The sequence below is a fragment of the Gracilinanus agilis genome, chromosome 3, assembly GCF_016433145.1.
Source record: "Gracilinanus agilis isolate LMUSP501 chromosome 3, AgileGrace, whole genome shotgun sequence".
NCBI classification, from domain to species: domain Eukaryota; kingdom Metazoa; phylum Chordata; class Mammalia; order Didelphimorphia; family Didelphidae; genus Gracilinanus; species Gracilinanus agilis.
Window position 1 is genome coordinate 394,244 of NC_058132.1, and position 20,979 is coordinate 415,222.

The following is a 20,979-nucleotide window of genomic DNA, read 5'->3' on the forward strand; positions in this document are numbered from 1 at the left end:
GGTGAACAAACTGAGGCTCCTAGGCAAGACGACGGGCCTGCCCAGCAGAGGAGAAGCTGCCTGGAGCAGTCCAGCCCGCTCCGCCAGGCTGCCGGAGGCGTCCTCGTTTCTCCGCAACGCCATTTCCCAGAAAGCACTGCTGGGGACGCTCGTACCGTAGTCATGGCGACCCAGTGGGCGGGAAGGACGCGCTGATGGTTTCCACGGAGCCGGCCAGGCCCGGGCTGCTTGGGAGGAGGAACTAGGGCTCTAATTGGCTGATAGCGCGCCTGGATCCCGCCCACTCTTCAACCCAGAGAGAGGGGTGGGGCCCCGCGGCTCTGCATGTGCGCGTGCGCAGAGGTAGCGCGCTTCATCAAGGCCGGAGGCATCCGGTGAGTGCGGGCTGTGCGAGCTGCGGCCTCTCGGGACCCCGCGGAGCAGCTGGGGTGAGCGGATAGCTGTCCTCCGGCCCTGCTGGTGCCCTAGTAGCCCGCGCGCCCACCTCCACCTCCTCACCCCTAACCCCCACCCTGGGCCAGCCCCCTGAGGCCTGTTGCAGCCCGGCTCTTCTTCCGTGACCTGGGCAAACAGCGGCTGCGCAAAAGCAGGCTGGGGCGAGGTGGAGGGGCTGCGGCGCGGCCCCTTCCGGGAAATGTAGTTCTTAGGTAGTCCTGGGTGGGCGACGTCTTCGTTGGCGCAGGCGCAGGAGAAGGCTGGTGCGCGCGCAGCCGGGGTCGCCTTTTGGGAAGTGTAGGCTGGGTACCGGCGAGGGAGGCGAGCAGAGAACAGGCTGGGACAGGAGGAGGAGGAAGAGCTGGTGGTGGGGCCCGGGAGACCCCTGACCCCCTAGAACTCCTGTGGACAGCGGCCGACGTTGGGAGGAGCCCAGAGCCTCCTCGAGCTCCCGGGAACACAGGCTGGGGTCTGACACTGAGGGAAACTGAGGCGCTGGGGGCTCGGATGGACACGGGCTGGGGTGGGAGGGGCGGAGAAGCTCCTCAGGGGGTGCCCCCAGGCTCGTGGGATGGGCGGCTCCTCACTCCCTCCCCCCATTACAGTGCAGGCAGCTGGGCGGAGGAGGAGGAGGAGGAGAGCGGATCCCAGGAGCCTCGCTGCCTCTGCTGTGGAGGCCCATGTCTCTGGGAGGCCTCCCGCCGGCTCCTGCACCCCGCAAGAACCTGGTGAGTGAGGCCGGAGGCCGGGGGCGCCGCCCCCAAGCGGGTGCGTCCAGGACCTCGGACAGTGGCACCAGACCCTGACCCTTTCCCAGCCACACTGCCCCTTGGCCTCTCTTCTTGCAGCATCCTTGGAGGGAGCTGTCCTCGCCGCCCCCGGAGAGCCAGGCCGGGGCTCCCCTCGGAGCGGAGCCCCGTGACGGCCTGGCCATGCCCGCCCCCCTGGGCTGCCTGGGCCTTCGGCTGGATGAGGAAGATGAGGAGGACGAGGAGGGGGCTGCGGGCCCCGAGGCCTCTCGCCGAAGGTTCAGGAGGTTCCGCTACCAGGAGGCAGCCAGCCCCCGCGAGGCCCTGAACCGCCTCCGGGAGCTCTGCGTTCTCTGGCTCCGGCCGGAGGTCAGCCCCAAAGAGCAGATCCTGGAGCTGCTGGTTCTGGAGCAGTTCCTGAGCATCCTTCCTGTGGAGATCCGGGCCTGGGTGCGGGAGCAGGGGCCCCAGAGCCCCGAGGAAGTGGTGGGGCTCGTAGAAGGGCTGCAGAGGAACCCCTCGAGGCTGATGCACTGGGTAAGGCCGGAGCCTTGGGGCCCAGGGACCTGTTCTCCTCCAATCCCAAGTCTCCACCGTTCCTGTAGGCGGGTGGGCGCAGCTCAGAGCGTCCAGGGCCTCCCCTTCCCCTCTTGGTGCTGCTTCCTAGGAGGCCCCGCAGTGGGGGATCTTTGCCACATCCCCCTTTTTCCTCAGATCATGGGCCAGATCCTGAGACAGGAAGGACTTTCGATGGAGGCGGAGCCCCGGGGCGTCCAGCCAGGAACCAAAGGGCAGAAGGAGAAGGAGCTGCGGCCTCTGCCAGACGCCCAAGAAGAAACGAGCCAGGACATCAAAGAGGAGCCCGCTGGGCCTCAGGAAACCAGTGAGCGCCAGGGGCCACGGGGCAGCCAGAGGGGACAGCCGGCACGGAGCTGGGGGGCTCCGACTTCCCTGCCTGCCCTGCCTGGAATTGTGACCCAGGAGAGCCAGGGTGGGGACAGAGAGAGGGCCGCAGGATGGCCCGAGGCCCTGGAGGGGCAGAGGGCTGGGGAAGGCGAGCCAGCGAGAGGGCAGTGAGGAGAGGGAGACAAAGGAGAGGTGGGGGAGAGAGGAAGCGCCCCAGGGGCAGGGACCCCAAAGCTAGAGGGCTGCCGTGGGCCTGGGCCCATCCCTCCCTTCCTCGAAGGGTCCTCCTGGGCCTCCCTCCCCAGCTCTTTCCCTGGGGTCATGCTCTTAGGGGAGAGGGTGGCTGTGATGGGCTCACGGGGTCACCCCCTCCCTGCCCTCCAGAAGGCGGACAGCTGTCGTCCTGCTGGGCTCTGGCCCCGCGGTCCACACTTGTGCTCCAAGGCCGGCCGCGGGCTTCTCCCCGATTCCCTCCCCTGCCTGCCAGTTTGGGTCACGTTTAGACTTCGGTGCCTCTGAGGCTGGGCATGTAGGGGAGGGAGGGAGGGAGGCCTCGGGGAGTGGCTACATGGACGGCTGGGTTAGCGAACTGACCAGGCTGGGGGATGGGGGAGCCTGCAGAGAGGAGGGACCCAGCTGGCCCTTGAACCTGCCCTGTCTCCTCCCCAGCTCTACCCGCTCCCCAGCCCCCTGCCCAGCCTCAGGAGGGGAACGGCCACCACGCAGAGACGGCAGCCTCCTTCCTGCCTTCAGGATCCCGGGTGAGCTCTGAACCCTTCTGGCCCGCCACGCCTTGGGGTGGGGGGAGCCTTCAGCGGCGGGTCCGCAGGGCCTCAAAGGACCCGTGGGCCCCCTCGCTCCCCCGGCTCCCGGGCACAGTGTCCTGGGCTCGGCTCCCAGAGGCGTCTGGCCGTGCCCACGCGAGCGAGCAGCAGCCCCTCCGCCCAGCCCTGCTTTAGGCCGAGGCTCCCCATGCCTCGCCTTCAGCCGGCTCTGCCATTCATGCTCTGGGCAAAGCGGGCACAGTGAGGACCGGGAGCTGCTGCTGCTCCCAGGCTGTTCTGGCTCCCGGAGAGGACCCAGGCCGGGCCGCCTCTCACCTCCTGCCCCTCGGCCACATCCTCGGAACCTGCTTGTCCTGGGGAGGCTCGTCGTCCATCACGGGCACCCCTCTGGGTACCGGGAAGTGCCGGGACCTAGAGAGAGGCGGGAGGGCCCTTCCCTCGAGGTGGATGGCGTGATGGGCGTGATGCCAGGTGGAGAAATGTGTACAGAGCAGCCCCAGATGGGGTAAGGAGGGGGCCGTGGACGGAGAAGGCCCTGCGGAAGGCTTCCTGGAGGAGGAGGGATTTGAGTTGGGACTTAAAGCCAGGAAGGTAGGCAGAGCAGAGAAGGAAGCACTTCCAGGCCTTGGGCTGAGAGATGGAGGGTCTTGTTTGTGGACCGGCCATGAGCCATCCGTGCCAGGAGGCGTCTGTGCCAGGGAGCGGCTGTCCAGATGTCCAGCAGATTAGAGCTCAGGAGAGCGCCGAGGGCTGGAGGGGCCGTGCCGGGACTCTCCGTCTGAGCGTTACTGCCTCAGGAGCTGGGCGGGCAGGCTGTGCCGGGAACATTTCCAGCCTCCCCGCCTCGGGCTCAGGCGCAGCACCAGGGCCACGGGCAGGGCTGCTCCCGCTCGCCGTCTCCAGCCCCCTCTGGCCAAGCTGTGCTCAGAAATGAGGTGGATGCCCTGGGCCTGGCCTGGCCGAATTAGCCTCGGCAGCAGCCGGGACACCACGGAAGAGAACACAGTTCCTGTGGGAGGAGAAAAGGTGGCAAGAAATGGATCCTGGGGGCCACCCTGGTGGAGGCAGTGGGAGGGCAGGCACGGGCCAGGAGAGAGGCCTGAGGAAATGTCTTTGGCTCAGGGGTCAGGCCAGAGAGAGGCCTGAATCTCACACGTCTCGGTGCCTCGGGGGCCGAGATCTTTAGGTCTGGCCCCTCGTGGGCCCAGCGTGTGTGAGGGTGGAGGGAGGCTCTGCTCAGAAGGAAAGGCCAGACCACATGGGCTGCCCGGGCAGGAGACGAGCTCCAGGCCACGGCAGGGTCCCGGCATGGAAAAGCTCTGCCTGCTCTTACAGTCCCCCCTCCCCCCCCCCCCCCCGGGAAGAGTGAAGCCCTGGGAGACGGGAGGGCCGAGAAGGGGCCGAGGCTGAGAGGGAGAAGGGGGACGGCCAGCGGATGGGAAGCCTTCGGCCTCCTCGGCACCCCCAATAAAGGAGCCGCCGCTCTCTTCCCGAGGCCCTCGTGCCCTCTGAGAGCAGGCCGGGAGCCCACCCGTGGCTGCAGCCGCTGGCACACATGCCGGGCTGACCCGCAAAAACTCGAAGGGTTGTTGGGCCCTGGAGGACATTCAAGCAGGTGCCTCTGGGAAGTCGGGCCCGGCCCAGGGCTCGGGGTCTGCATGGAAAGGCAGCACCCCCGATGACAGCTGAAGGTGGACGAGCAGCCCCGAGGGCAGCAGGCCCAGCTCAGGACGGACCTCGAGGAAGTTGGCCGGCGTGGGACGGACGCCCCTTGGAGCCCTTGGCTCAGAGAGCCGCGTGGAGAGACCCGTTTGGCTCTAAAGGACCTCTGTGGAGGCCGGCCGAGGGCTCTGCCAGTAAGAAGCCGGACGCTCGGGAGCGCCCCGGGGTGTGCAGAGCCAGCCCCGGACGGAGGGAGGGAGCAGCTCTTCTCTGCAAACTCCTCAGCACCCCCAGCGGCTACGCAGGAGGAGAGCCCAGTGGCCCGGGGCAGGCCGAGGCCGCCTCTGTGCAGTCCCCCCACATCAGCCTCGCGTTCCCCGGTGCCTGTCGGACGCTGCCAGCCAGACACCCCGGAGTCCCCCGTGTCCCAGGGAACGTCCCCTCGGCCCTCCCGCGGCCCCCTGGCTTCTCCGGCTTCCTCCCCGTCCGTCGCCCGGCACGTCGCCCCGCGGTCCTTGCCTCGTCCTGCCTCGTGCTCCCTCGTGCCACTGCGTTGTTCGCCTTGGCCAGGCCCTCCCCACTGGACCCCCTCTTGCTTCAGGCGCTCGTCGCCTCGTCCCTCCAAACCGCCTCGGCGTTGTGTTTGTTCAGGGGTTGGTCGCTCGGCCACCCTCCCGGCTGGGCCCGGCTCTGGCAGACCCGTGCTGGACAACGCCCGTCTCCGCCATGGCCGCGAGGCTGGATCATGGAGGGCTTCTGCGGAGGAGGGGCTGTCGGTGTTGGCTGGGAAGAGGAGGCTCAGCAGCAGGTAGGGTGGCCAGAAGGCTGCCTGGACAGAGGGGGCTGCTGGGGGGATGGAGAGAAGCCCCCGGAGGCCCACAACGTGGGAGCAGGAGTAGCGAGAGCCGGCCCTCGGCTGGATCTGGGAGCCACCTGGGGGGGGCTTCTTGGGCACGGCCGAGCTTGGGGAGTTAGTTGGCGGTGGACGGTGTCCAGGGACAAGCGTGGGAGCGGCCGAGGTCCTCCGCAGTGAGCGCAGAAGGGCCCGGGACGCCGATGGAAAGAGCCGAGGAGATGCAGGAGGAACGGCTCTTTGTGGCATGGAACGCCTACTGCCCACTAGCTGTGGGACCCCGGGCGGGTCGCTCCCCCTGTCGCCCTCGGTTTCTCCATCTGTGAAATGGTCTGGAGAAGGACGAACATGACTGAAGCTCCTGAACGGTGGCGGCTGGCACGCAGCTGGCTGACACTTACCGCTCGGAAGGCCACCTTGCTTCCCTCCGTCCCTGCTTCCGGGCTCCTCCGGCTCCAGAGGGAGCTCCCACGATCCTTTGGCCAGCATTCCTCCTTCCCTGCTTTCTCAGCCCTGCCAGTCCCAGCCCGCGTGCGGCCCCTCCAAAGCAAATGTGCATCAGCCACGGCGCTCCTGGGAGACGGCCCTTTCTTCGGGGGTGGGGTTCCCCGGCAGCCCCTGAGGCTGGGGCTAGTTCCTCCTCCCACCCCCGTGCCAGGTGGCCTCTGACCCCGGGCTCTCTCCCCAGGAGGAGTGGGGCCTGCTGGATCCCTCTCAGAAGGAGCTGTACTGGGACGTCATGCTCGAGAAGTACGGCACCGTGGTCTCGCTAGGTGAGAGCTGCTCTTCCTCTCTGGGCCGGACGTGGCGGGGGCAGGGGGCAGACTCCGTGGCACGAGGCCCCGGCCGGTCCTGTGGCACGGAGCTTGTCTGGTTTGGGGAAGCCACGTGGGCTAGAACTTGGGGTTCAGACTTGCCGGGGAGCCCTTTGGGGATGATCCGGGAGGGGGCTGCTATGTGGCGACGCCTGGCTTCTCCACACTTCAGTTTGCTTGTCTGCAGCGTGTATGTCTTTAATGGGTCTGTTGGTGCCTCAATGGGGTGTGAGGCCCTCCTCTCCCAGAGTCGGGGTTATGCTCTGTGTGGGGCAGTCTATCTCTGAGATGGGGGGGCTCCCCAAGAGGCTTCTCCAGCCTCTCCTTTGCATAACACCCAGACGTGGCCTCAGGCTTATTGTGCTGGCCTTGCCCTCCCTGGAGGTCCTTCTTCTAAGCTAAGCACCTCATGCCCCTGAGACCATCTCAGGCCGGCCCTCCTCCATCTTCTTAAAGGGGGCCTTAGACCTCGCTGCCAGGAGGGGGTGAGCCCCTTGGCTAAGCCGGAATGTCTCCACTGTGGCTGCTCCTGCCACGGAAGACCCGGGAGGCCCAGGGCTGGCCTCTGGTCCTAGGCCGCAAGGAGAGTGACCAGCAGAGGAGGCACAGCCTGGTGGTCTGGCCAGAGCCATCCCAGAGTGGCAGAGGCCTTCCCTTTGCCTGGCAGCGCCCCAGCTCAGAGATCTTCTCAGCTGCTCGGTGATGTCCAGCGTGAGGGACAGAGAGAGATCGAAGGCCCGAGGCCTCGAGGTTAGGCAGGCCCGCAGGGGCCCTGGGCCCTTCCCCTGACATCCTAGTGTAATGGGGAAAAAGGGGTTTTTTGGTTGAATATTTTTTTTTTAAACCCTTATACTTCGGTGTATTGTCTCATAGGTGGAAGATTGGTAAGGGTGGGCAATGGGGGTCAAGTGACTTGCCCAGGGTCACACAGCTGGGAAGTGGCTGAGGCCGGGTTTGAACCCAGGACCTCCTGTCTCTAGGCCTGACTCTCACTCCACTGAGCTACCCAGCTGCCCCTTGGTTGAATATTTTAAAAGATTGGTCGCCAGGGGGAAAATCCCCATTTAAGGAATAACCTCAAGTCAACATTGACTTTATGGAAATTTATTTACAATTGAGAAGAGAGAGAGGAAGTGAGGAAATGAGAACCTAACCCAGCAGGTAAATTACTCCGATCCTCTAATCCAGGTAGATCTGATGTAATGGGGAGAATTTGAGGAAAGGTGTGTGGTAGAAGGGGATTTTGAAAGGAGGTTGTCAGGGACTTGCTAAGTAGGAAATCTAGGCTACAGGTAGGCTGGGATAAGGAGATTCAGGATATAATAGGGCTGAAGTCAGGAGTATAACACAGAAGGGAAACAGAGATCTTCAGGGAGAGGAGGAATTAATCTAAACAGGCAAAGACAGCAGGGCTTATAGACTTGGACTCAGACTTAAACACAAACTGAGGGAAATAGACTGAACTGAAATTAACCACAGGCTTAGTTAATTTCACAGGAAGGGACTTGTTTTGCAGTTACACCTTCCTTCAGGATGGATCCCGGCTTCCCTTCAAGCCCAGAGTATGTTGTCTCTTTCCCTCTTCTTCCCTCTCTTAATAACTAACTGACAAATTATACTAATAGGTCTGTTGAAACACAAAAGGATTTATTATCTTTAAAGGATGATTTATCAGGAAAATGGATCAGAGGAAGCCCTAACTGTTGTCTCAGGAACCTCAGGTGGGGGAAGGGAGGCAGAGATGGAGTCTGAGCAAGGACCTGCCTTAACTCAGCTTACAAGGTGCTCTTGATATCTAAAGGGAATAAATGATGACTGACTAATTTCTTTATATATATAATACTAACAAATTATAGTTAAACCCTTCACAGATTTGAACTCCTCTCTAATTTACTCTCCTTATTAACTCCACAGACATATAAGGTAAGGGAAGGAAGGTAGGAAATAATAAAGGAAATGAAATACAAAGGTTTCTCTAAATTAACAATTCTTAAATATTTCAAAGCTAGGCTAAATTTCAGTTCTACAGACAGGTAAGGAAGCAGCTCAGCTGGTCTGACTCTCTCCACGAGATTCCCAAACCAACTGACTTTTTTCCTCAAGATTCCAAACCCCTAACTGATTACAGAACTCAGCCAAAGCTTGAAAAAACTATCATGACCCCCTCTCTATATACTACACTAATTAACCCTCAGCCAAGAGTCAGAGGGCCGGAAGTGAACAGAGCAAAGCTTCATTCACAGAGTCTCTATTAAGGGGAAGTTCCTTAAGTGAAGTTCAGGAAGATTCAGTCTTTGCACTCACCACGAGGACTTCTACAGAAGATATTGAAAACAGTCTCACCAGGGTCTCAGGGTCCCAGCCAGCACTCCTCCATGGACCAGCAGAGCTCCTTCTCCAGAAGCCCTTCTCACTCCACTCCCTTTTTTAAAGGGGTCACTTATGCGTCCCTTCCTGTGCCTGCCTTCCCCTAGTTTGTGTGTCCAATCACAACAGACTCTTCTCATAGAATGCCTGGGGGGGGGGGGGGCTCGCAGTCAGTGGATTCTGATTCGTCACCCACTCTAGCACACATGGGATTAGGTCCTCCCAGAATTGGAGATGTTCTCACCTTTGGTGATTAAACCTAAATATGGGCAGTGCAGATTTAATCTAATTATAGCACTAGCCAGCTCCATGCACCAAGTATCGGTCTCCGCTGCTCTGCTCATCCTCCCTCAGTTCCCCAGCTTTCTCAGGAAGTGACACAGCTTAGCCCTGTTAGCAGTCCATGGCGGCGGCTGGGCCCCTGCACGGGCGGGCAGCTGTGTGGGCCTGCTTGGTCTCAGGCTGCCACCATACCATGACCAAAGGGAACGAGCACTGAGTGAGCCCAACATCCCTCTGAGGACTGGCCAGGAACAGTCTGCTCCCTTGTCCAGCTTCCTTGGCCTTTGCAAAGGTCAGGTCAGTGCTGCCTGGGCTCCTCCTCCTCAGACCCTTCCTCTGTCCCCACTAGTGGGAATTTGGAGGGCAGCACATCCTTTTTTTCATCTTCCTTCGTGCCTCACTGCCACCCCTCACACGTAGTAAGTGACTGACTGGTCTGAGTGCCTTCCAGAGAGATGATACTGAAATGGGAGGCATCGCCACAGGTTTCTGGTGGTGGTTGGTCCTCTCTGTGCCCCACGTCCAATGCCCCCCACTCCCTGGTGTCTAGGCCTTTGGCCTCTCACTTCTCGATGCCCGATTTCTAGAGACACTCATTGGGCCTGCAGGAGCTTTTCTGGCTGTTCAGGCTTCCCTGCTCTCCGGCTGGCTTGTGAGGCTGCCCTCAAGAAATGATGCCCTTTCCCAGGGTGCCTTTGTCTGCCTTTGCTGCCTATAAGATGGGCGAGCCAGGCTCCGCTGGACCCCAGTTCTGGAGAGGAAACTCCAGATCGCCACATGCCTGCTCCTTCCATCATCTCAATTTAGACACAGAGTGCATGGCTCAGTTACTACCCCTGTTTCAAGAATATGGACTAGTAAAGCACAGGCAGAACCCCCCCACCCCCCCACCCCCCATTTCCCTAGACAGAAGAAAAACTGCCACGGATTGGTGGCTTCCCTCGATCTTTAGAAATCAATACATAGTTGAACATGGTAGGTCAAACATTGCCCCTCTTGGCCGGGTCCCTCTCAGAACTGCCTATGCTCAGCTGGGCATTTTTAATTGCCTTTTTTTTTCACCCCTGGGTGGTCCCTGGCCAGGGCCCTTGCTTCCCTCCTTGTCACTCCCACTGGCGTCCCTTTGGGTCATCACCAAGTTGCCCTCCGTTCCTCAGTTGCTAGTCTCGAGTTTCACTTGTCTTTGAAGTTTCGTCTGAATCCTCTTCAAAGTGAGTGGCCACCATGTCTGTGGTCCACATTCCCTTGCCTCTGGGCACCTGAGCCCCAGCTGTCTCCCAGCCATCCCCTCCTTGCTCATTCCTTGTGCCTGTTCTCATGGTGGGCCTCTTGACCTCTTCCATGGCACTTACATGCTGTCACTCTCAGTCTAGCCAGCCATGTGCACAGCTGCCAGACTGACTTAAATATGGATCTGATCAGGTTGCTCTCCTGCTCAAAAGTCACCCTTGGCTCCCTGGTGCCTCAGAGGTCCAACCTGACTTATCTGCTCTCACCTCTCCCCCTCTAGTCTTATTGATTTCCTATTTTATCCCTCTGCCTACTTTCTTAACCAGTAAGTGCCAGCCCACCTCCCACCTCCTTGCCTTTGTACAAATTGTGCCCTACCCATTGGCATGCCCTCTCTCCTCCTCTTGCTCTCTAAAATTCCCCCTTCTGAGCTTTTTTACCAGATTCCTCAAAGGCAGAGGCTATTTACCTCTTGGTTTTGGCAGCACAGACAGATCTGACTGGGATTCCTGTGGAATCACACACCCCTGCTTTGAGCTGCTTTGGGTGGGGGAGGTCAGGTGGATGGAACATTGGTTGGCAGCAGGGTGGCCCAGTGGATAGGGTGCTGTGCCAGGAAACAGGAAGACCTGAGTTCAAATGAGGCTTCAGGCATTTAATAGCTACAGAGACCCTGAGAAAGTCAGTGAGCCTCTGCTGGGAGAATCCTCCTGGTCCTGCCTTGCCTGGTGGTTGGGGAGCCCATGAGAAATTATTTATAAACCATTAGCCTGCTGCCTGGCACCCAGTAGGTCCAGAAAGGATGCCTGTGATGCAGTAGGCTCTGTAGAAAGGCCTAGGAAGGCCCTAAACTAAAGCATGCAGGCCAGCCACAGCCAAGCAGGGAGTGGCCAGCCTCTGCCAGAGAGGTCAGGGAAGGCTCCTCCAGGGAGGTGGGCTTTTAGCTGGGGCTTGTGGAAGCAAGGCTGCGGGGAGAGGGGCAAGGAGAAGGAAGGGGCCCGCTCCAGGCACAGGAGTGGCCAGAGGCAATGTCTGGGGAGACTTGGGCAAGTGTGGGGATGGCAGGGGGCGCTCCCGCTCCATGGCCTCCAGTTCCTTCTGTGGAATATGGGGCAGGGGGAGACCTGAGAGGTGGTCACACAGACCTTCATTCAGCAGCAGGCTGAGGCAAGCACAACTGGGACTCGAGGTTCAACAGGAGGGGGAGAGCGAGGGGCCGTGGAGCAGGAGAAGCCCATTAGTTTGGCTCAGAAGAGGATTTGTGATTTCTTGGCCATGGGGCCAAGGGCAGTTCAGACAGAGCAAAGAAGGAGAAAGAGGTGCGAGGAAGAGACAGAGATGAGAGAGGGGAGAGCGGGAAAGGGGAAGAGCTGTCTAGAGGGGAGCCTCCGTGATGCTTGCTGGGCAAGCCTGTTCCCCCAGGCTCCAGGTCCTTGGCGCTTTGGGTCAGTGGTCTCAGGCATCATTCTCTAAATGGCCGCCTCGTGCCAGGCGCAGCTTTGGGGGGCCTGCAAAGCAGCAGCTGCAGCCCTGCCCTCAGCCACATGGCTTCCCTCCTTCTTGTCAAGCACTTGGGGGCTGGCTCCTGGCTAGCTGCTTGGCTGGCTTGCCTCTGCTAGGGCCACGATGGAGAGAGCCTGGCCCACCACACACCCCTGCCCCCCCTCCCAAAGCCCAGACTGGAGGCCTGACAGAGCCTGTGGAGGAGAGTAGAGAGAAGGCCAGGAGCAGCCTGGATGGGTGGGGGCCCTTCTAGGGAGGAGGCTCTGCCTGGGCTTGGCCCCCACCTGGTGGGTGCAGCCCCTGCTCTGGGCACTTTTGTCCTGGATGCCCTGTGCCAAGGCCCTTCTCTTTCCCCAGGAGGAAGGAACCAGAAGTCCAGGGAGGCTGCGAGGCCCCAGGCGTCTCCACATGCGGTTCCCCGACAAGGCCAGGGAGACGGGCCAGTGGCCGGTGTGGGGAGAGGCCTTTGGCTGGGGGCTGACCCAGGAAGCCCTGGAAGGAAAAGCAAAGCCCCAGCGGCAGCTGCTGCAGGGACAGTGACCTGGGAAAGCCCCCCAGGCAGGGGTGCCTGCGGGGGCGGGCTGTCCCTGCAGGGTCCCTCGGAGCAGTCAGCTCTGTGGATGGACAGGGACAAAGGCCTCTTTCCGAGCCCGAGCCCGGGCACTCGGGAGAAGCCCTACCTGTGTGACGAGTGTGGAAAGGGCTTCGACTGGAAGTCTGTGTTTGTCATCCACCAGAGGTCGCACGCAGGCCGGCGGGAGCCCCAGGACCCCAGGGCCAGGGCCAGTGCATCGGCCTCAGCGGGGCCCGGGCCGGGGGGCGGCAGGGCCTTCCGGGAGTTGGCCATGCTGCGCAACCACCGGCGCAGCCACACGGGTGGCGACAAGAGCTATCAGTGCCCCGAGTGCGGGAGGGGCTTCAACTGGAAGTCACAGCTGGTTATCCACAAGAAGGCCCATGTGGGGGGCGACAAGCAGCACCCGTGCGCCGAGTGTGGGGGCAGCTTCGACTGGAAGTCCCAGCTCATCCTCCACAAGAAGGCGCACCGGAGGGGGGACACCGTATAGGCCCCTCACCCACCCCTCAGAGACTCTAAGGGACCTAATAAAGGCCTTTGCACCTTTCTGGATGTCTGTTATTTCTCCGGTTCGCCAGAAGGGAAAGGGGGGCCTTGCCACTAGAGGCCTCCATTAGCTCCCACAACAGAGAGTTGGGGAGAGAGGAGGAAGTTTGGGGGAAGGGGAGGGCCCGGAGGCATTTTCACTTCCTTGGGCAGGTGGCTGATGGGAGAGGGGGGCTGCAGGGCTCAGTCATCAGCTGGAGTGAATGTTTCCTGCCTGAGGACCAGGGATGGCCCTCCCCCTGCCGAGATTCCTCACAGAATCAGCTATGCTGCACATGATGCATGGTGCTGTGGAGAGCTTGGCCAACTGCTGGCCTCAGGTGCTGGCTCGCTGGCTTCAATGGTAAACCAGGCTGGGGAAGGCAAGGGTGAACCTGCAGTTCAGATATCAGACCTCCCCCCACCCCCATGGCCATGTGCCCTGGGGCCCCACCCCCACCCTCCCAGGGCCTCAGGGGAAAGGGAAAGGGAGGAGGGTGTGGATGTGCTAGATGCCCGTGGGGGAGCCAAAGGCAAGGGACACTAGACTGCTCTGACCCTCCTGTCCAAGATGCCCCCACGCCCTGCTGCTTAGGCCTCCAAGTGTCCTATAATCTTAAATTTTTGTATATATTTATTTATTGTTAGAGGTTTCAATATTTTATTCAAGTTGTGTTTTTATGTGGTGGTGAATATAGCATTTGGAGGGGAAAGTCTAATTCTACACAATATGGAAGACTCTAAAATGTATCCATTAATTTGCTAAAAAAAAAAAAATGAATGTGAGAATACAACAGAAGTCCAACTTTTATTCCAAGTGATGTCACTACATGAGCACAATTACACAGACTCTTCCCTGCTTATGATTCTGTGTCCTAGCCTCCTCTTACTCAGCCAAAGTGAATGGAACCACAATGAGACTGGGAAGTAAGTACTATATTGTTGGAAGCCTGCCAGCAGCAACAGGGGTCTGGAAAGGAGTACAGCTTAGGTGAGAAAGAAGAGAATCAGAGACACAGTGGATTTCCGGAAACTGTTCTGAGAACTTCCTGTGAATCTTTATTTTTATATCTTTCTCTCACAGTCACACAAATGCTGGGAAATTTTACATTTCAAATTCAAAACAGAAAAACTCAAGGTTATACTGGTTAAACTGGCACATCTGACAAATTTCTACAAAATCCTACCTATAGATTACACTGAGACTAAACATGCCTCAAGGTTACCAAAACTCTACTTTATCTAAGTTTTATTTTTATAAAAAGAACCTTCAACATATTTCAAAAGTGGATTAGAGTGTGAGAACCCCCAAATTCAGGGGGCTGAGTCTAATGTGGGAAAGTAGTAAAGTATAAAAATGTTTTGGTTTCATGGGATTAATTCAGTGTGAGAAAATGAAGTGAGAGTGTATTATGTTTTGATTTTGCCATACTGTGTCCTTTGAGCTCTTGAGACAGCGAAAAAAGCAGCTCCTGCTATTTCACTGAGGATGTAGTTATTAACTCATTAAATGCTGGTTGATTATAGAGTATCAAGGAAAATTCTATAATGGGAATTCTATAAATGGATCTCTATAAAGAAATTTTATATCTATACTACAAAACTTGAGGCTATCCTAAAAATATAGATTGTAGTCATTTTTTTTATTTTTTTTAAACCCTTGTACTTCGGTGTATTGTCTCATAGGTGGAAGATTAGTAAGGGTGGGCAATGGGGATCAAGTGACTTGCCCAGGGTCACACAGCTGGGAAGTGGCTGAGGCCGGGTTTGAACCCAGGACCTCCCATCTCCAGGCCCGACTCTCACTCCACTGAGCTACCCAGCTGCCCCCTGTAGTCATTTTAATAATAAAAATTGTTCGTCAGAAGAGAGTCACACAGAGGGGTCTGACTGGGTTATCCATCTATCCTGTGGCCTGATTTTCAGACGATCAGGATCCATGTAAGGCTTTGCCATTTACACTGACTCGATGGATCAGACCCTTATTTCTCTGAGGGGCTCTGTTCATCCATTCAACTTGGCCTGAGCTCTGGGGGCGATATGGTACATGGAATTTGGGAGTTATCCCCAAACATGAATATATTTCAGATAAAACTGAATCAGTAAAGTGACTCCCCCTGTCCAAGTCAATATATGCAGGCAGACCAAAACAAGGAATGATTTCTTTTAAAAGCACATTGGCAACAAAAGCCAATGTGGCTCGGGCAGTAGGAAATGCTTCCGGCCACCTGGTCAGTTGATCCACTATGACTAGACAGAATTTATATTGTCCAGCCTTTGGCATTGTTATGAAATCAATTTGTAGGTGCTCAAAAGGTGTGTAAGCCAGAGGATACCCACCAAAAGCCTTGCCACGAAAGGCGTGTTGGTTATATGCTTGGCAGGTAGGGCAAGCTGCACACGCTTTAGAGGCTATAGTGGTTATGCCAGGAGCTATCCATATCCTCTTAACAGAGTCCACGATGCCCTGGGTACCAAAATGGCCATTATTATGAATAGATTGGCAAATTTGGTGATAAAAGTGTCTAGGGAGCAGGGGTTTTCCTTCAGAGGACACCCATACTCCATTTGTCTGTTTAGCTTTAAATTTCTGCTTCGATTTTGTTACTTCCTTCTCGTCATAGGAAAGTGATAAATTTGAGTCAACAGTTAAAAGTTAAAAGTAATTCAGGCCCTTCTATAGCTGCTAACTTTGCAGCAGTATCTGCCTGGTCATTTCCCTTAGAGACAGGGTCAGTGCCACCTGTATGGGCAGAGCAATGAACTACAGCTAGGGCTTTGGGTAGTTGGAGAGTAGAAAGAACTTCATTAATAATTTTTGCATTAGCTATAGATTTTCCAGCTGAGGTTAAAAATTCTCTCTGGAGCCATAACATACCCACTGCATGACATATTCCAAATGCATATCAAGAATCCGTATAAATTGTTGCCTTTCTATCTTTGGCAATTATACACACATGTTTTAGGGCTATGAGTTCTGCGGCTTGAGCACTTAGATTTGAGGACAGTGAAGCTGACCATACAGTGTTAAATTCTGTGACTACAGCAGCTCCAGTGTAGCATATGCCATCCCTCATAAAGGAAGAACCATCAGTAAATAAAACTAGATCAGGATTCTCTAAAGGAGTGTCCAGGAGATTGTCTCGAGGCTTTTCAGCCATGGATACTAGTGTTTCACAATTATGTAAAGGTTCTTCTGAAACTGGTAAATCAGGAAGGAAGGTGGCAGGATTAAGAGTTGTACAACTTTTTAAAGTAATATTTTCATTATTCAGCAAGGTTATTTCATACCTTGTAATTCTCTGATCAGAAAATACCTGTGTTCTATGTCTTAGCAGTAATGCTTCCAACTCATGTGGGCACATAATTGTTAATGGGTATCCCAATACTAGATCAACAGTTTTTGTCACTAACAGAGCTGTGGCAGCTACGCCTCTAAGACATGGTGGTACTCCTGCAGCTATTGGGTCCACCTGAGCTGAATAATAAGCAATTGGAAGCTGGTAGGGTCCCAAAGTTTGAGTTAAAACACCTGAAGCTACCCCTCTACACTCACATACATATAAAGTAAATGGTTTGTTATAATCTGGGATGCCTAGAGCAGGGGCAGACTGGATAGCTTGTTTTAAATTCGATAGAGCTAACTTGTGCTCTGGCTCTAATTTAAGTGGTTCAGGGACTGAATCTTTTGTTAGTGCTATAAGGGGTTTAGTAATTTCCCCATAGCAAGGGATCCATTGTCTGCAAAAACCTGTTGCTCCTAAGATTGCTCTTAAGTGTTTTTTAGTGGTAGGATCACTTAATTTTTGAATATTCTCAATGCGCTTAGGGGATATATATCATGTGCCAGCTGTCAAGATGAACCTCAAATATTCTACTCTGGGGAGACACCACTGAACTTTTCCTTTTGCTATCTTATGTCCTCTTTTATGTAATTCTAAAAGAAGATGTTTACTATCCTCTTGGCATGTTTTAGCATCTGGTGAAGCCAGGAGCAAGTCATCTACATATTTAATCAATTTACTATTTTTAAATGTTATATTATCTGCATCTTGGCTCAAAATCTGTGCAAAGATGGATGAACTTTCGCAATACCCCTGAGGAAGATGGGCCCAGGACCATTGAGAATTATTCAGATAAAGGCAAATATATGTCTGGAATTCTCATGAATAGGAATTGAGAAAAAGGCTGAGCACAGGTCCACAATCGTAAAGTAAGTGGCTGTACTGGGAATAGAAGAAATAATTGTGTTTGGGTTTGAAACCACAGGGTGTCTCTTTATAACATGATTATAGCCCTTAAATCTTGAACAAATCTATATTGGGGTTTTCCATCTGGGCCTAATTTTGGCTTCTTAACAGGTAGAATAGGTGTATTATATTCTGACTTGCATGGGATTATTATTCCTTGCTCAATTAATAAATTTATCACTGGGGTGATTCCCTCAATGGCTTCTTTTGATAAGGGGTACTGAGGAATGGAGGGAGCTGGCCCTCCTCTTGTTCTAAACTGAACAGGAACAGCTGATTTAAGTAGGCCTACATCAGTAGAAGATGTGGCCCAGAGAGACTCCGGGATATCATCTGGGATTTCAAAAGTGGGAGGCTCCTTTACTTCCTGCTCTTCTGAGAGAAGTACAGGGAGTAAGTTTAAAGAGTCCTCCTGCAATTCCAGTGACATAGAACCATCTGGATTGCAAATTATTGTGGCTTTAAGTTTTCATAATAGATCCTTTCCCAGTAAATTTGTGGGGGATCCAGGCATAAAAAGAAAGGAGTGTTCGATTGATAAAGGTCCGAGACTTACCATACGAGAAGAAAGTTTTGGGACCTTTTTGAGGTGTTCCTCATACCCTTACTACATTTAGAGAGCCAATAGAATTACAGTTTTCATCTGGCTTGCTCACCAGTACTGATCTTGAAGCCCCAGTGTGCAGGAAACAATCGTAATATGAATTTCCCACTTTTAGGGTTACATGAGGTTCTTTACTATTTGGGGGGCAATGTATGGGGATAATAGGCATTAAAACATCAGGGTCTGGAAAGTCAAAGGTTTCCCTTTTTGATTCCAAAGCCTTCCCCCCCATGCACCTTCATAAAGATGCTTGGGCTCCATGGGCTCCCCCCGAGGGGCATTAGCACCCTGATTAGTTCGGGGGCAAGCTCCACTTAAGATATACTGTTGTGGGGTCATTTGGAATGAGTTATCATCATCCCGAGATTTATTTCTAGCATTTCTATCATGCCTAAAATTACTATTCCTGGATCATTATTATTATTGTTATTCTTGTTCCTGTTGTTATTCCTATAGTTATCTTTTGGCTGGGTGTTATTTCTGATTAATCTTAAGAGATTCCTACAAGTCATCATCTTCTGGCCCTTCCTTGTACAGAAATGACAAATAACTGACTGATAGATTCTTGGAGAGGGGCTATAATCTCTCCTTTAATTTTTAGTTTTTCTTTTATCATTTTGAGTTCTGCTTTTAAAGTATCCATTGAGTCAGTCTCTTTTTCATGTTCTTGTGCTTAGCCCCTAAAAACATAGGATGCTACTTTCCTTAATTCCCCAAGGCTCATAGTTTCCCAGTTTGGGCAGTTAGTGTTAAAATAGTCCTTGACTACTTTGCAGGAATTATTTACAAATTGCCTACGTACATGTTTAATATCCCATTCCATGTCTAAATCAAGGCTCAAATATATTTCTGCAACCTCAATCAGCCTGTCCATAAAGTGTGAGGGAGTTTCAACTGCAAGTTGTTTGGTTTCCTCGAATTTTTCCCAGGTGTCTAGTGTATCAGCACAGGCTTTCATGGCTCTTAATAATGCTTCCCTACCTTCATGCAATTTCTTAAGATCTGTTGCAGAATTGTAATTCCATTTTGGATCCTTGAGGGGCCAGTTAGGTACATCTTTACCTTTCTTATGATTGGTCCAAGTAATGATCCTTTCTTTCTCATCGACTGTCAGAAGTTCATCTAAAACATTTTCAGCATCCTGCCAGCTAGGGTCATAAGTTCGGAATATATTGCCTATTTTTTAAAAAAGCTATGAATGGTTCTTTCTCAAAAGTGGGCACATTTTCTTTAAATCTAGCTAAATCGTCAGGGTTGAAGGGAATATAGTGTCTTACAGACACCAAGTCTCCTTTAGTATTGAAAGTGGGTACTTCTCATAAAGGAAATAGGCTTTGTGCTGCATTATCTTGAGTTCCTGTCTCTGTCTGATTAGTGGCAGGGAGGGTGTAGGCTGATGTATCAGCAGCAACTGGGACAGTCTGTGGGAGGGGCTAAGGGGTGAGGTGGATGGGTTGAGGATGGGGCAGGAAGGGTTGAGTGGAGGGTGTGGCAGTATGTATATCAATGGGTTGAGTGGAGGGTGTGTCAGGATCATCCCTAAGTAGGGATGATGATGAGGAAGTATGGGGAAATAAGTCTCCCTTCTGTTGGAACCTCCTTCTCATACATTTTTTTCATTTTTTAAATGCTTGGCAAGGTTCTTTACATAAGCCAGCAGTTGCTCTTGGCCCTCCTCCATTTTCTCTTCCAATTTACTTAATCTCGAGTTAGTAGCATCCAGCTTCTCTGGTAGTTTCTTTTGGGAGAAGTAAAGATAAACTATTCCCCCTATAATCATAAGTATCACACTTACATACAGTGCAAGAAATATCCCTTGAAATGCATTTTGTGGGAGTACTGACCCGAAAAAAAGAGTCACTCCTATAAGATTGAACCAGTTTTTTAACGTTTGAATTCCGGAGTTCACGAAGTCATTAAAGGGTTGAAACCACATTTTGTTCCAGAAAATTGATAATTCTGCCTATAGCTTACCCTTGTCAGTAGATGTCACTAATGGGTAGATTTTTCCTTCTAAGGGTTGGGCTAAAGTTTTATTGTTTTGGGTTAATGACTTCCTTTTGTTCCTGCCTTGCAGAAAACAAAGACCATAGCCTGAGGCTGAATTCTAAAAATTAGGTTCTGAGGGTAGACAGAGTTTCTAGCCTGGGGCAATCGGGAGTGTCTTTCAAAGGCTAAATTTGGTTTTGGGAGGCTCTTTTCAACTGTAAAATTCTGAAGGAACTTTCTTCCTCCTTCCCTCTGAGGCTAAAACTGCTAACGCTATGTGCCTTTTGCTTTTTTGCAAAAGGGCAGCTTAATTCTATCTGGCCCCACCAGGCTTTTGCTTTTTACCTCTAAAGATTTTAAAACTAGAAACACGTGTAGTTTTGAAATAAAATAGAAAACAAGGCTAAGGCCTAATTGTAGCCTAAACAAAAATTTACTCTCCCTAAAAAAAACCCTACTAATATGCTGAGTCTAGTGCCTTCTGCTTTTGTGAGGAATAGGGCTTCTTTTAAACCTTTTTCAGGTGTGTCCCTGGCCTAGAGGCCTAACTAAGAGAAAGCAGTCTGGTAGGCCTAGTAAGGCAACTAAAAAAAATGGGATTTTTATTTCAGGTGAAATAAAAAAGCCAGCTAATTTGGTTATTTGTTCCCTAAGGCAAGGTAACGGCCTCCTAGCTGTATTTTCAGGGCCCCCGTCTGGCAACTTTATATCAATTGCAGTTCCAAAGCAAGCTGTGAGAAGGTTGACTTAGGGGATAGTTATAAGGTAAAGAAGAATTCAAGAAAATTTAGGAAGATTGAGGAAGTTCGATCCCTTTGTGGTCTCCAAATTGTAAGGGGGGAGATTTTAGGTATTTTATAGATACATATTTAAAGTGTGGCCACCAGGAATCAACAATTCAGATTGATTCCATAATTAAAATAAACTCAAGTCAGGATCAGGTTTAAGGTAGTTTATTTACAATTAGGAAGGTAAAAGGTAGGGAAATAGAGAGAGGGAGAGGCTAGTCCAGGCCTGGAGAGGCCTGGATGGAGAGAGAGGGTTAAAAGGCTAAATAAACTAGGCTACAAGCCACAAGACCTTAGAAATCAGAGAGGCTATAAGCCTACTTAAGGCAGAGTTTGGAAATGCCAAGGTAGGCCAAGGAAGTCAGCCTAACTTACCCATGTGACAATTCAGAGTAAAAGCAGTCTGAGGTCTCAGCCAAGCACCTCCAGCACCAAGTTCAAAGCCGGAACTCCTCATCAGCTAGTACCCACATATTTGAAGAGATAGTGTCTCTCCTCACTTCCTGTGGGCCCACCTCTATTTCAAGTGGACCAATGATGGCAACCTCTACACTGATTTGGACTGCCCAAAGGGCAATCCCTTGTTCTTGATTTGATACTTATTGTCGTGTGATTAATTTATCTCCTCTCCCCTTTGAGGGAGGTGATGATGATATAAT

General features: G+C 53.5%; 1 protein-coding gene across 1 annotated transcript; it reads left to right on the forward strand.

Moving 5' to 3' along the window:
- The first annotated feature begins 412 nt into the window (after positions 1 to 412).
- Positions 413 to 12,711, forward strand: LOC123239731 (zinc finger protein 446-like). Its single transcript, XM_044667029.1, has 7 exons — positions 413 to 428; positions 1,041 to 1,163; positions 1,284 to 1,721; positions 1,899 to 2,067; positions 2,760 to 2,851; positions 6,079 to 6,163; positions 11,945 to 12,711. The coding sequence occupies exons 2-7, from the start codon at positions 1,116 to 1,118 to the stop codon at positions 12,652 to 12,654; spliced, it is 1,542 nt and encodes a 513-aa protein (XP_044522964.1). The 5' UTR covers positions 413 to 428; positions 1,041 to 1,115; the 3' UTR covers positions 12,655 to 12,711.
- Positions 12,712 to 20,979: the final 8,268 nt, after the last annotated feature.